The 15,750-nt window shown below is 49.4% G+C and overlaps 1 protein-coding gene across 4 annotated transcripts in view; it reads left to right on the plus strand.

Moving 5' to 3' along the window:
• The first annotated feature begins 483 nt into the window (after positions 1 to 483).
• Positions 484 to 15,750, plus strand: part of FLNB (filamin B) — a 167,146-nt gene continuing 151,879 nt past the window's right edge. For all 4 annotated transcript variants that reach the window (XM_005547469.4, XM_005547470.4, XM_005547471.4 and 1 more), the window contains exon 1: positions 484 to 918. In XM_005547469.4, the coding sequence (XP_005547526.3) occupies positions 627 to 918 (292 nt within the window). In that variant the 5' untranslated portion in view covers positions 484 to 626. The remainder of the gene's footprint in view (positions 919 to 15,750) is intronic.

The following is a 15,750-nucleotide window of genomic DNA, read 5'->3' on the forward strand; positions in this document are numbered from 1 at the left end:
GGTGGATTTACACTTTTCTCTCCCATTAGGCTGTGAACTCCTTGAAGTTGTGCAATACGTTTGTCTGATTTACTACTGGTTGGCAGGCTCTGAGAAGAATGCCTGGTACACAAGTGGAGCTCAATAAAAGCCCTCACTGAATTTTATTGAATGTATATGTGGATGTAGACCTCCGCTCTGCGCGCCCCTCCCGCAAGTCCCACTGCTGCCCGACCCATTCTGTCCGGCTCCCAGTCCCCGCGAGTCCCCCCACCCCAGGGCTGACGGGGTGATTTAGGCAGCCCTACGTCCTGCTGGGGTGGTGGGCTTCGAGCGCGGGTCCCAGGACGCCGTGAGGCGCAGTGCCTGCAGCAGGCGGCAGGGGGCGAGCGTGGCCCAGGAAATCCCGCGGGAGGGTCGGTACGGGGCGGGGCTTAGGGGCGGGGCGGCTCAGCGCGCAGGCGCGGGGCCAGGCGCCTCGCGCGGCCAGAGGCGGGCGGCCGCAGAGCAGCACCGGCCGTGGCTCCGGTAGCAGCAAGTTCGAACCCCGCTCCCGCTCCGCTTCGGTTCTCGCCACTTCGGCCCTTGGGCCTCCAAACACCAGTCCCCGGCAGCTCGTTGCGCATTGCGTTCTCCCCGCCACCAGGATGCCGGTAACCGAGAAGGATCTGGCGGAGGACGCGCCTTGGAAGAAGATACAGCAGAACACTTTCACACGCTGGTGCAATGAGCACCTCAAGTGCGTGAACAAACGCATCGGCAACCTGCAGACCGACCTGAGCGACGGGCTGCGGCTCATCGCGCTGCTCGAGGTGCTCAGCCAGAAGCGCATGTACCGCAAGTACCATCAGCGGCCCACCTTTCGCCAGATGCAGCTCGAGAATGTGTCCGTGGCGCTCGAGTTCCTGGACCGTGAGAGCATCAAGCTCGTGTCCATCGGTGAGTTCTCTGGCCAGGCCCAGGCGCCGACTGTGGTGCCGACCCGCCCCCGCGCGTGCACCCCTGCGGAGGGCGAGGACTTCCCGCAGCGCACCCCCACCTGGGAGTCGTCCCCGGGGGTGGGATATAGGGGGCCTAGACCCCCCTCCCCGGTGCCCTCCTCTGGGCTGGGACCTGTTGGGATCGCTCCCCGCCGTGCGCCCCAGCAGTGCACCTTTGGCTGGCTAAGGGTTGAGGGTTTGGACTGGGGTCACAGGAGGAGAGGTGGAGTTGTGGCATTTCTCTGCACCTGGGGCGCCCCTATGGGAGCTAGGGGACTAGAAACCCTCGTTCGCCATCCCCGGGGGCGGGGCCCTAGAGTCAGATGCTCTCCGGAGCGCTCGCCCGGCTGCGCCCAGGTTGGTGCTCTCTGCGGCAGCTGAATGGGCGTTGGCTCGGAGGCCGGGCCATGAGACCTGGGGAGGAACCGTTCTCTGCGCCTGGGGCCTCCCCGCCCAGGTGGAGACAGAGACTTGGTACCTTCCCCTGCTGTCGCTGGAATGGGTGTGGGCCCCGAGGTTGCCAGGGGAGGCGCGGGTGTGTGTCCTGGCTCCGTCTGCTCCCAGCTCAGCTCTGGCCGCGCCGCAGGTTGAACCCACTCCTTGCTGCCGAAGTTACAATGTAGGGATGGTGGTGGTAACAGTAATTGCTGTCTTGTAGGGAGCCCAACTAGCGTCCTCTGTGTACTGTCAGCCTTCTAAGTTATCTCCGTCCCTACACATCCTGCGAGCTGGGGTGAGGCTAGACCCGTTTTAGAGATAAGAGGGTCCAGAGGGTTAGTTGACTTGTCCAAGGTCAGCAAGTAGGGCCCAGCTGAGAATTGAAGGAAGTGGGCGACAGTTAGAAGAAGGCTTTGTTTTCCTCTCCCCTCCCAAACCCACACCAGGGTCTTCCTGAAAGGAGGGAGGGAATTGGTGTCTCTTGCTGGACTGGGCCCCCTGGACTGGGGAGGAAGAATAAGGATGAAGTCTCCCTTGTGGTCTGAGATAGTTGGGCGCTTCCAGGAGGGCCACAAGGCGGCTGAGAGTGTGGGCCGTGACAGTAGGGGCAAGGAGTTTGTAGTATGTGTGTGTGCATGTGGACATGTGTGCAGAGAATGTGTGTACACACATAGCATGTATGTATAGCATGTGCATATGCAAAGAGAGTTTGTGTGTACACGGAATGGGTGTGCAGAGTATGTTTGTATGCAGAGAATGTGTATCCGCCTGTGTGTGTGTGTGTGTGTGTGTGTGTGTGTGTGTGTGGGTGGGTGGGTTTGGGCGGGAGAGGGTCCTGGGTCTGGATCTCTTCCTAAGGAGAACCAGGGACTGGCCCTGGCTTGTGACTTGGGTCTTTTCCTGAGGAAAGCAGGTCACTATAGTGACCCTAGTGACAGGAAGAAAGGGAGATGGGTGTGGCTGCCAGGACTTTCTCCAGTGGAAAAGGGATTCCCTCTAGGCTGAGCCTCCCCTAGGCCTCAGGGCCTCACCCTTCCCTTCCCCCACACCTGTCCTGGCAGGTAGGGCTGCTTCCTGCTTCCTGGGCAGCCGCACCACCCAGCCCAGCGGCACCACCCAGCCGATCTCCAGCAGCCCTCCCCCTCCCCAAGGGTGGCTTCCAGGCAGAAAAACCCACATGCCATGCCGTTGTCTTCTTCCTGGGGTCCATCTCCTGTACTGGGGAGGGATAACCTCAGAATCTTCTGGAATTCTTTACCATTCAGAAACCAGCCTCCCCTCTGAAGAATCGCAAGGCCCAGCTGGGCCCAACTTGGATCTGTTCTTTGTTTTAAAAATGTGTATTTATTTAATTAACTGAATAAAGAAACTTAAAGTAAACCAGAAGTATCCAGATATGACATGAAATCTCTAAAACAACAACCAAACCAAACCAAACCGCAGCACTAGCAAATCACAGACTGCCTGATCTACCAACTGTTTACAAAGGCAGCAGCTACTTCCAGCACTGTCTGTCATCAGTGCCTGGGGCTGTGGGTCTCATTCTAGATTTTGTCTGGTCGCTTACATTTTTTTACTTGGTTCTCCTGATTCCCTGCTCCCCCTACTCCCTACCACCCCGCCCCAAGATGGAGCCTTGCTCTGTCTCCAGGCTGGAGTACAATGGTGCCATCTCCGCTCACTGCAACCTCCACCTCCCGGGTTCAAGCGATTCTTCTGCCTCAGCCTCCTGAGTAACTGGAAATACAGGCACGCGCCACCACACCCGGCTAATTTTTATATTCTTAGGAGAGATGGGGTTTCAGCATGGTGGCCGGACTGGTCTCGAACTCTTGACCTCATGACCCACCCGCCTCGGCCTCCCAAGTGCTGGGGTTACAGGTATGAGCCACCGCGCCCAGCCCGGTCCTCCTGATTTTTATTTTCAAATCCACTCAGGCCCTGGCTACTCCCATTGTCCCAACATTCCAGGGTTAGTTCCCCTTCCTCTGTGCTGGGCCTGTGGGCTGTTGGCAGCTTCTTCCTGTTCCTACCACAACTTACATTCTAGTTTTTTCCTTTTTAATGATTTCTTGGATCATATTCCCCAGAGTGACATTCCTGGGTTAAAGGTGTGACCACATTTATGACTTGTATCATTGGCTGTCTAATTGCTGTCCCGAGAGATCTTGCAACAAACAGGTTTTCCAGCCTCTGGAGACCACAGAGAGCCTTGGCAAGTGCAGGACTGCTGTGGGGATAAAGCAGGAGGCTTCTTCCCTCAGCTCTTGAGGCTGTTGTGGGTAATGGTCCTTCAAGGCAAAGTTACCTCCAGCTTGGACTAAGGTTCATATATTCACTGCTTAGGTTGTGTTACATTGTGCTGACAATGACACTAGCTTCTATTTGCGGGCACCTACTGGGTGTTAAGTGTGTTCTGTTGATCACCCCATTGAATCTTCACGCTAATCATTGATTGATAGCAACTACTGCCCTATCTCTCTAATGATCTGCTTCTGCAAGTCACTTAGGGAGTTCAGGGCTTAACTCTGTCCTGGGCATGTGTTGCTTAGAAAATGGTGCCTGTTAATTAAATAAGGTGCTGTCTAATAATTATCTCAAAAGTAATGCCAGGGCTGGATGCCGTGGCTCACACCTGTAATCCCAGCACTTTAGGAGGCCAAGATGGGCAGATCACCTGAGGTCAGGAGTTTGAGACCAGCCTGGACAACATGGTGAAGCCCCATCTCTACTAAAAATAGAAAAATTAGCTGGGCATGGTGGTGCATACCTGTAGTCCCAGCTACTCGGGAGGCTGAGGCATGAGAATTGCTTGAACCGGGGAGGTGGAGGTTGCAGTGAGCCGAGGTCTTTGTGTAACTGCACTTCAGCCTGGGAGACAGAGTGAGACTCTGCCTTAAAAAAAAAAAAAATCATGCCAGAATGGTTTGCACACTGAAGGGACATTCAAAATCAGGGGAGAACAGCCTGGTTGTTCCTGTTTGGTTGATCCTACTCTTGCTGCGGTTAGTATTATTATCTTTATTTAAAGATGGGAAACAGGAGTGAAGCCACTTGTGGAAGTGACCCAGCTAGCTAGTAAATGGTGTCTGAAACCCAGGTCTGCCCAGCTGTTGAATTGAAGCCTTAACTGACTTGCCTTCCAGTTTCAGAGATGAGTAAAATACAGCTTTTCTCTCCACATCAGAGGGTCCCTGTGACACTAGGTTTGCAAGTCTTAGGTGTTAGGGTGGTGGCTGGATACCCATACTCTGAACCTGTGACCTTTGACAAAATAGGGATGTCAGGGCCTTCCATGATTGGCAGGATGAATCCTCTGGGCTGTGATGAGCGTCTCACAAGTTGAGAGTCAGCCGGGAATTGAGTGGGGTCAGTTTGCCTCTTGTGTTTTCCTCATTGTGTTTTGTTTTTGGTTGGTTGGTTGAGATTTCCTGCTACCCAATGAATGATGTTTTATTCCATCGTCAGGGAAGGTATTGTTGAACGAATACAGGGTTTTGTACGCTTTGGATAAGGCCAGACAGTTGGGGGAGTCATTAGAATTGTGTACATGCCTCCAACTCTGCGATAGGTGGTGGTTCAACAGCTGCCAGAGGACTCCGGCTTTTCTGCCTAGAATTCACTGAAAGACAATCCTGGCTATTTATTCACATTTGTGGTTCATTGTAAGGTAGGCCCCTAGGCGCCATCCAAAAGTTGAGAATTTCCTTACGTTTCTTGTTATGTGGTGGGCAGTTCATAGCGAGGCCTCAGTGTCTTTAATTCCAGATGTTTGCCAGGAGTTGGCAGTTTTATTTACTTGTTTTTCCAAAAACCTTTCTGACATGGGGCAGCCCAGCCAGCTGGGAGGAAAAGGGGTCTCTCAGCCCAAGAATGATGATCAAGGCCTAGAAGTTTGGGTGGTGTGTTTTGTTTTGGGCCTTTAGAGAAAGAAATTGTTTCTTTTTCAGAGGATGTGGTCTGACCCTAAAGTTTACTTGACTGATTTGCACCAGGCCAGCGCCAGAGCAGGCAGGGTGCGTGTTCCCAAGACTTCGGGTCACTGGGCAGTTTCCAGGGTGGCGGGTCACTGGTCCAGTCAGCTCCTTTTCCTTCCTCTCCCTTTTGTGCTACTACTACCAAAATAATTTCCAAATAACTTTTAAGTTCTGCTCTTTCTTGCACGTCTAGCAGATGCCAGCATGTCTTTTAGGCAGTACAGAGAGTGCTTAAAAAGTAGCAAAGTTGGCTGGGCACAGTGGCTCACGCCTGTAATTCCAGCACTTTGGCAGGCTGAGGCAGGCAGATCATGAGGTCAGGAGCTCGAGACCATCCCGGCTAACATGGTGAAATCCCATCTCTACTAAAAATACAAAAAAATTAGCTGGGTGTGGTGGCGGGCACCTGTAGTCCCAGCTACTTGGGAGGCTGAGGCAGGAGAATAGTGTGAACTCAGGAGGCGGAGGTTGCAGTGAGCCGAGATCATGCCACAGTGCTCCAGCCTGGGTGACAGAGCGAGACTCTTATCTCAAAAAAAAAAAAAAAAAAAAAAAAAGGAACAAAGTTGGCTGGGCATGGTGGCTCACGCCTGTAATCCTAGCACCTTGGGAGGCCAAGGTAGGTGGATCACCTGAGGTCCGTAGTTCGAGACCAGCCTGACCAACATGGAGAAACCCCATCTCTACTAAAAATACAAAATTAAATGGGCTTGGTGGTGCATGCCTGTAATCCCAGCTACGCGGGAGGCTGAGGCAGGAGAATAGCTTGCACCCAAGAGGTGGAGGGTGTGGTGAGCCGAGATCATGCCATTGCACTCCAGCTTGGGCAACAGGAGCAAAACTCCATCTCAAAAACAAAAAAATAGCAAAGTAGCATGCTTTGTCAGAATTATTAATAACAAGTTCTGGGCCATGTACAACAAGGTGGCACATTAGCATTCAATGTCACTTGTGTAGCAGTTAAGAGCAAGGATTCTTGGTTCAAATCCTACTTGCCACTAAGTAGCTATTAAGAAACTTCTGTGCCTTGGTTTTCTTATCACTAAAATGGGGATAATAACTACCTCCTTAAAAGGCTGTTATAAAGATTAAACAAGTTAATAATTTTTAAAGTGCTTGGCCCAGTTTATGGTACATAGTAAGTGCTCTGTGAGTGCCTGTTAATTAAATAAGACACTGTCTAATCATCTCAAAAGTCATGCCGGAAAGGTTTGCACACTGAAAGTGCATTTAAAATCAGCACACTCTGGGGAGAACAGCTTGGTTGGCTAAGGTTGATCCTACTTGCTAAAATATGGCTATGGACTGCCTAGAGGATGTTGCCTCCTTGAAAGGGGCTGCCCCCTGGTATGTTGTGGCTGCCTCCAGGGCCCATTCACACCAGCTTTGTTTCCAGGCTGGACAGGGAGCTCCAGGCGGCTGGTCATTCCAGCCTCCCACCCCGTTCAGGAATCTCTGGGCCAAATCACTTCCAGATGGTGGTTGGGCCTCTGTGGAGTTCTCCCAGCAACAGCGGAGCCAGCATGCCAGTCAGCAGCCGCCTTCGTTCTTGGAGAGTCTGTGCTAAAAGAGGGCTTTGATTTGGAGCCAAATTGTGTCTCGGGTCCTGGTTTTGTGCTGTGAGGCAGGTACCATGCAGTGGGCTGCTGGCTTAGTTGAGGATAGCTGCCCTGCTCCTTGGGGGAGCAGATACCCAGGCCCTGGAGCCTTTAGGCCCTCCCTCCAGTGGCTCCATGGTCAGGGTGCCAGTCACCCTGCTTTTTCTTTTTCTTTTTTTTTTTTTTTTTGAGACAGAGTCTTGCTCTGTTGCCCAGACTGGAGTGCAGTGGTGCGATCTTGGCACTTGCAACCTCTGTCTCCTGGTTCAAGCAATTCTCCTGCCTCAGCCACCTGAGTAGCTGGGATTCCAGGCGTGCACCACCATGCCTGGCTAATTTTTGTATTTTTAGTAGAGGTGAGGTTTCACCTTGTTGGTCAGGCTGGTCTTGAACTCCCAACCTCATGATCCGCCTGCCTTGGCCTCACAAAGTGCTGGAATTACAGGCGTGAGCCACCGGGCTCGGCCAGCTTTGCTACATCAGTCTCCAGGTAGCACATCCTAGGCAAAACTAGATGTAGCCTAATGATTCAGGGCCTCTGTCTGAAGCTAGACCATCTGGATTCTAATCCGCACTCTGCCTGCAGGGCCTCTGTCTGAAGCTAGACCGTCTGGATTCTAATCCGCACTCTGCCTGATACCAGTTGTGCAACTCTAGTCCACTCTTTTAACCTTTCTCTGACTGCTTCCCTGTCTATAAAATGCAAGAGCAAAATAGTTGCTATCTTATTGTTGCTGGAAGCATTATATTTGATTAGGTTAAGTTATAGCACAGTGTTGTCATTATCACTATTAATATTGTGCTTTTGGACCCAAGTCCAGGACTTTGTCTTGTCTTCTGTCTATTCTCTGGCCAGTCCAGATATTTTTGGAATCCTATTGCTGTCATCTGGGGTGTTAGCTGTTCCCTTTCTCCAAGTTCAGAACCTCTGATGAAGATGTCTCCCAAGATCCTTTCGTCTTTTCCTCATTCAACAAATATCTGAAAGCCCATCTCTGAACCAGGCCCTGTGCTGGGTGCTGGGACCACAGGAATGAGAGGATCATGTCCTTTGCTTGCCTCAGATACTGCTCAGAGGAGAAGAGACAAGCAAGCAGGGTGAGCCATGCAGAGGAGAGCTGCTCAAACCTTCAGGCCCATGCTCATCACCTGAGGACTTCGTTAAAAATGCAGGTCTGATAGAGTAGGTGCTGGGGTGGAGGCTGGGATTCTGCTTTTCCAGCCAGCTTCAGATCCTGCTTTCTGTGGACTGCGCTGTGAGTAGCAAGGATCTAGGTGCCAAGCCCTCTGAAAAGGAGGAGCACCTACCCCCAGGCTGGGTATGGGGAACCTTCTAGATTAGCTGAAGGGACCTTTCAGCTAAGACCTAAAGCATGACTAGAATTAGGCAGGCAAACAAACATTTAGCACAGGAGCAGGAGCAGATGAGCGTGCCAGTTTAGAGGTCTTGATGCTCAGGTCAGAGGGGCAGTGGAGGGGTGGGCAGGGCTGGCTTACCAAGGACTTTCTGAGACGGGAGGCTGCCTGTGGGGTGTGCTCCTTGAGTTTGTTTGTTTGTTTATTTATTTTTTTGAGTTGGAGTTTCACTCTTGTTGCCTAGGCTGGAGTGCAGTGCAGTGGCATGAGCTCGACTCACTGCAGCCTCCACCTCCTGGGTTCAAGAGATTCTCCTGCCTGAGCTTCCCAAGTAGCTGGGATTTATAGGCATGTGCACACCTGGCTAATTGTGTATTTTTAGTACATATGGGGTTTCACCATGTTGGTTAGGCTGGTCTTGAACTCCTGACCTCAGGTGATCCACCCGCCTGGCCTCCCAAAGTGCTGGGATTACAGGAGTGAGCCACCGCATCCAGCCCCTTGTTTAGTGTAGGGTGGTAAACCCAGGCGAAAGGGGTCATCTATCTCAGGAATATCACCTGTTGCTCCAATCATTCCTATTAGAAGAAAGTTTTGTATGTGCCCCTGCCTCATATATATATATTTATATTTATATTTATATTTATATTTATATCTATATGTTTATATTTATAAGCTATAAACATATTCTGCCGTCAATTTATATATTAAATATTAGTAAAGCTTAGTTTCTTTTTAGATGACAAATCCGAATATAAAATCTGTTTTTTTTTCTGGCTCTAACGGATTATCTTGTGTACCCTTGGAGTGCATATACCTCTTTTGGAGGCTCCTGTGAAGGCTTGTGTTTCCCCATTTAGTTTTTTTCTTTTCTCCATATTCTTGTTATTCTGCTTCTAATTTTCATCTTTGAGTATTCTCAGTTAAGGAGCTGGATCTGTAATTGTAACCCCTTCCCCCAACAATAAGTTTAACTAAATGAAAACATTCAATGGAATGAGCCATTTTAATCTAAATGGGGCTATTTCCTGCTTTTATAATGATTACAATTGCTTTTCATGACATTCTCCTCGAAGACATCTTACATGACTGTTGTAAATCTAGTTATTCATTAAACGGGTGCAGTAATCCCTAAATTGGCTCAGGTTACTGTATAATAAACAACAATACTTTCTTCTTCAGGAGCCTGAGAAGTGATCTTGTGGTTTTTTTTTTTTTTTTTTTCTTTGAGACGGAGTCTTGCTCTGTCGCCCAGGCTGGAGTGCCGTGGCCGGATCTCAGCTCACTGCAAGCTCCGCCTCCCGGGTCTACGCCATTCTCCTGCCTCAGCCTCCTGAGTAGCTGGGACTACAGGCGCCCGCCACCTCGCCCGGCTAGTTTTTTGTATTTGTTTAGTAGGGACGGGGTTTCACCGTGTTAGCCAGGCTGGTCTCGATCTCCTGACCTTGTGATCCGCCCGTCTCAGCCTCCCAAAGTGCTGGGATTACAGGCTTGAGCCACCGCGCCCGGCCTGTGATCTTGTGTTTTTAAGGTGCCTAGCTCACTTTTCATAGGAAACTGAGTCCATGTACCAGGAAGGAAGCTTTTTGGGGAAAATGATTAGAAAACCAAATGGGTCTCTTTATGACTAAAGTGATGAACCAGTAGGTGAGAGTAGGTGTAGATGGTATAGAGGACAGAGTTACTGGGAATTTTAATCAGGCCTGCTTAGTATCACAATTTATTATTTCATTTTATTTTTATTATTTTTTTTTTGAGATGGAGTTTTGCTCTTATCATCCAGGCTAGAGTGCAGTGGTGCTATCTCAGCTCACTGCAACCTCCGCCTCCCGGGTTCAAGTGATTCTCCTGCCTCAGCCTCCCAAGTAGCTGGGATTACAGGCATGCGCCATCACGCCCAGCAAATTTTTTTGTGTTTTTAGTAGAGATGAGGTTTCTCCATGTTGGTCAGGCTGGTCTTGAACTCCGGACCTCAGGTGATCCGCCCACTTTGGCCTCCCAAAGTGCTGGGATTACAGGTGTGAGCCACCGCGCCTGGCCAGTATCAGGATTTATTCTGTGGGAGGGGAAGGGAACAAAGAAAAATACTGAGCTATGTTTGAAGCTCCTGCCCTCTAAGAGCCTTAGAGCAGCTGCCTTAAATGTGTTCCTTTGATAAACTGTAAATAGTTGTTGTAACTCTTCTGCAAACAGTTTATTTTTAAAAACAATTTGATGAGATTTTACTTACGCCTATTGTTTGAGTACAGCATTTACCGAAGAACAGTTTTGGCCAGATCCCATGCAGTAGAATGTCCTTGGCCAAAATTTTCTTGTACTATAAGCAAAGGAACAGTTTGGTTTTTCACTTAGTCAAGACTGCCTATCAGACTGAGTTACTGTGACAGAGCCGCTGAGTCTCTCCCTTTCCCATTATCAAAACCTGGCTTTTCTAAGCAGCACATGTAGAAAGCTTGGCAAGGAGGATCCTTGTCCTCCTACATATTATTCCTTGGCTCTTCTTGGTACCAAGAATACATACAAATAATGCTGACTGTGTTCTGAATGTTGAGGCGTGCACTGTTGAGGATATTTATTCTCTAATATAACATCTAGTATTTCTCATACCTGCCATCTGCTGAGCATTGGTCTGTTTTACTTATACTACTTCTAATCCTCATGAACTCTGCAAAACTAGTGGCTTTACATGTATGAGAAAACAAAAGAACTTTTATCGGAGGAAGGCGAGTCCTTTTAAAGTATCAGGCCTGGAAAGACATTAAATGAGACAGCAATCACATTCTAGTACCCTCTTTGAGCTATGTATTCATTGACTTATTTTTTAAAATTTTTTTTTTTTTTTTTGAGACAGAGTTTTGCGTTGTCACCAGGTTGGAGCATAGTGGTGCAATCTTGGCCCATGGCAACCTCCGCCTCCAGGGTTCAAGTGATTCTCATGCCACAGCCTCCTGAGTAGCTGGGATTACAGGCGCCTGCCACCTTGCCTGGCTACTTTTGGTATTTAAATTTTATTTATTTTTTATTTATTTATTTTGAGATGGGGTCTCACTCTGTCACCCAGGCTGGAGTGCAGTGGCACGATCTTGACTCACTGCAACCTCTGCCTCCCGGGTTCCAGCAATTCTCCCGCCTCAACCTCTCTAGTAGCTGGGATTACAGGTGCCTGGCACCACAGCCAGTTAATTTTTTGTATTTTTAGTAGAGATGGGGTTTCAGCATGTTGGCCAGGCTGGTCTTGAACTCCTGACCTCAAATGATCTGTCTGCCTCAGTCTCCCAAAGTTCTGGGATTACATGTGTGAGCCACTGTGCCCTGCCTATGTATTCATTTCTCAAAATTGGTTGCTGGTGAGGTGCGGTGGTACATTCCTGTCCTGTAATCCCAGCACTTTCGAAGGCCGAGGCTGGAGCATCTGTTGGGGCCAGGAGTTCAAGACCAGCCTGGGTGAGATCGCATCTCTACAAAAAAATTAAAAAATTATCTGGATGCAGTGGCAAAAGCCTGCATAGTCATAGCTACTTAGGAGGCTGAGATGGGAGGATAGCTTGAGCCCAGGAGTTCATCTGCAGTGAGCTATGATTACATCACTGCACTCTAGCCTGGGCGACAGAGTGAGACCCATTTCTGAAACAAAGAAATTGCTATTGTCACAATTAGCTATAAATTAATCTAATAATGCTGCACGCAGTACTATAATCCACACCCTATAGCTTAACGATGGATGGTCAACCACTGGTCAATGCTATTTCTGTAAGCCAATAGGAATTCCTGACAAACAACTTTGTATCAGTCCACTGCCTGTCTGTCCCCTTTTTTGCTTTTAAAAACCTGCTTGTAACAAAGGCCAAACAGAGCTCATATCCAAGGTTACTTGGGCCTGAGTCTTTCAGGCAGCTGGTCTTCACTTTGGCTCAGGTAAACTCTTTAATAGTTTAAATTTTTTTTTTTTTTTGAGACGGAGTCTCACTCTGTAGCCCAGGCTGGAGTGCAGTGGCCGGATCTCAGCTCACTGCAAGCTCCGCCTCCCGGGTTCACGCCATTCTCCGGCCTCAGCCTCCCAAGTAGCTGGGACTACAGGCGCCCGCCACCTCGCCCGGCTAGTTTTTTGTATTTCTTAGTAGAGACGGGGTTTCACCGTGTTAGCCAGGATGGTCTCGATCTCCTGACCTCGTGATCCACTCGTCTCGGCCTCCCAAAGTGCTGGGATTACAGGCTTGAGCCACCGTGCCCGGCCAATAGTTTAAATTTTAAGCCTCAGCAGCCTCTTTCTTTTAGGTTGACATCTGTTTCTATTTTACAGATGAGAAAACTGAGGCTGCCTCACTTTACAGGTCAGGCTTAATCCCTGCCTGCATCATGCTGTAAAGGACTTTTGTATTTGGGTTTGACACTCTGTAAAGTAAAATAGATATATTATAGTGAGAGGGTGTGGAAGAGGCTGTTGTCTGCTTCTGTGGATTTTTTTCTTCTTGTTTTGCTTTCCTCCAAACTTTACTCATTTGCACTTGATTCATGTGAAACTGAAATTTCCTTCTACAAAACAAAACTTTTTGGGGGCTACCTGCCTTATCTTTTCCCACACCATGGAGCTCTGACTGGGACCTTTCCACAGTTTTTGGAGACATTGCTCTAGTTCTTTCCCTGTCTTTGGTTCGGGTGGTGGGGGCAGTAATGTCACTGCAGGTGTGGACAATAGGGACTAGCTAAAGATTGCTTTGGGGGAGGTGGGCAGGGCTTTTCTTTGTGAGATCTGGAAACCAGAGGTGAGGAAGGAGAAGCCCCTGGAACTCCTCCTGGCTACAGGGCTCACAGCACACACCATGACACCACAGGACATGTCTGTGAGTGTGTGTGTGTGTTGGGGGGAGTGTTGTTGAGAGCCAACTATGCCAGGAGATCCTTGGTGACAGCGGACATAGGCACAGCTGTGCTCTGTCAGGAATGAGTTCACCCACACCCTTTTCTTCTGCTACCTTATTTAACTGGTGGGAGGGTGTGCTGGGTTGTGTTTGCTGGTGAGCCCAGCAATTGCACCCTTCTTTCCAGGCCTGGCACCCGGCCTTTATCAGTCTCATGGCCCTGGCACAAGTGGGCAGCCTGCTTCCAATCCAGCCAGGCGGCTTTCGGCTCATCTGCAGGTAGCCTCGTGGGCAGACCTCTTGCTGTGCACTGCAGCACGAAGCTTCCTGAGCCAGAGCTGAACTTGTGATCCCCACGGGCATCTCCTGAGGCGCACCTCTCCTGAGAGAGAAAGCTGGTCTGTCCAGCCCATTCAGGGCTCAGCCTCCCCAGCTGTCGCAGGGCTGGCTTGCTGAAAGGTCTGGGTGTTAACACAGCACTCCTGTTCTCTCTCTCTGAAGGCCCTTTATGCTGGCATGAATTCCTTTTCTCATAGAGATCTGAAAGCTCTTTTGACTAAATGGGTCACCTTTCTGAGTATTTTCATAAGGCTGTCAGCCTTTACCATGCCAGACAACTTTTCTGGAATTTCCTTTCCAGAAAAAAAAAAAAAAAAAAGGCTACTAAAGAGGTTGGAGTTATTTGGAACGCAGGGTGGAATTTTGGCATTCGAGCTATAGGGAAATGGGTGGGGATTTGTGGCAGGCACTATGTAAATTTGCCGCAGCCCATAAATTCAGACTTTAAGATGAAGAATGGCAAGCAGCAGTCAGCTTGCCTTCGACAGGCAGGAGCGGTGCTGCCTTCCGCCTGTGCTGAGTGTGACTGAGGGAGAGGCAGGCCTCCTAGGGAGGCCAGGGCAGGAAAGGTTTCTTGGTGGCTAAAATAAGATTTCTCAGTTTCCCCCATGTCCCAAGAAAATAAGTTCTTATCATGCTTGTACCACACTTCTTGTGCGTATCACCCTGATTTCCCCAAACCTCCTTGAAGTGGTTTATCAGATTCCAGGGACACAGAATGGCTTGGCATCTACAGCCTATTGTGGGAGCAGGGGCCCGGCCTGGTGCTTCTTGCCCAGGAACAAACTGATTGTTCCCTTGCTGTGGGGTAAAGCAGGCCGAAGTATGGGACCAGGCCCTGCCTCCCAGGGGACCTGAGGTGCAAAGCCTTTGAGCTGAGACCCTAAAAGGCCTTTGTGAGTCTATAGTGCTATCAGTTGAGCAGAGTTCAGGGTTCTGTTTACAAGATTCCCTCTCAGCAGAGGCAGGGGTACCTGCTGGAAGACCAGGGATATGCTGCCGCTGGGACGGGGGCCCTCGGCGGAGCTTCCAGACATCCGGGGGCAGAACCCGGAATATGTTCTGAGCGAGGCGCCTTGGCAGAGTTGGCTTGAAAGCACCTGGGCAGTGGCTTGTCACATTCCTTATCTCCACCAAAGGAGGAAAGCTAGCACCTGGGGAATGGCTCTGCCGTCAGGGAGTCCTTTACAGGAAGTGATCCAGGTGTCACATTACACTTCCTGCAGGCATGTACCTCTTACCTAATTGTCTCTCGTATTCCTTTTTCTGGCACTCTTGTCTGACATCCATGGGGAGTCACACCCAAAGTTGGGCGTGAGGTCCTCTCCTGGGCACCCAACACCTTTTTTTTTTTTTTTTTAGAGACAGAGTCTTGCTCTGTCACCCAGGCTAGAGTGCAGTGGTGCCATCACAGCTCACTGCAGCCTTGACCTCCTTGGCTCAAGTGATCCTCCCACGTAGTCAGAATTACAGGCACACACACCAATACTCCTGGCTAATTTTGTATTTTTTGTAGAGATTCAGTTTGCTGTGTTGTCCAGGCTGGTCTTGAACTCCTGGGCTCAAGTGATCTGCCTGCCTCAGCCTCACAAAGTGTGGGGATCACAGGCATGAGCCACCGCGCTTGGCCACACTGCCCTCTCACTGAGCCGTATTGGTGTTCTAAATGGCCTTCTTACTTTCCCACGGGTCATCAGTGCTCCAGGGGCAGGCGCTGTGTCTCTTGTTTACCTCTGTGGCTCTGAGCTTGGCACTTAATAGAAATTTAATAAATAACTTGTTAAATAAAGAGTCTCTAGCATAATAGGTTGAGTATTAAGTCTGGTACATTCACTTATTTGCAGTTCAGAAAATGCAAAACAGTGGTTCTTTGCTGCCTTTAGTGAAGTGGGAATTATATGTAGTAGACAGCTGGGTCTGGGGTCCCAGTGGAACACTTCACTTTTGGACTGTGATGCTGAACTTAAAGAGCTTAGCACTTCATGTTCATTCTCTGGACATCTGTGATTTGCTTCAACAACTGTTAGAGAACAAGGCCTTTTCCAGGTGAAGCTCAGAAAATGAATTTAATAGGAAACTACTGAAAGTCACAATCATAGTAACAGTTTCATTAGTTATAGTGAATAGAGAGAGAGCAAGTACTAAGTATCAGGCATTGTGATAAACACTCCTTACTAATAGCTATACGAAATATCATTGCAATTCTGAGAAGTAGTTATTGTTG

The sequence above is a fragment of the Macaca fascicularis genome, chromosome 2 (genome assembly GCF_037993035.2).
Source record: "Macaca fascicularis isolate 582-1 chromosome 2, T2T-MFA8v1.1".
NCBI lineage: Eukaryota > Metazoa > Chordata > Mammalia > Primates > Cercopithecidae > Macaca > Macaca fascicularis.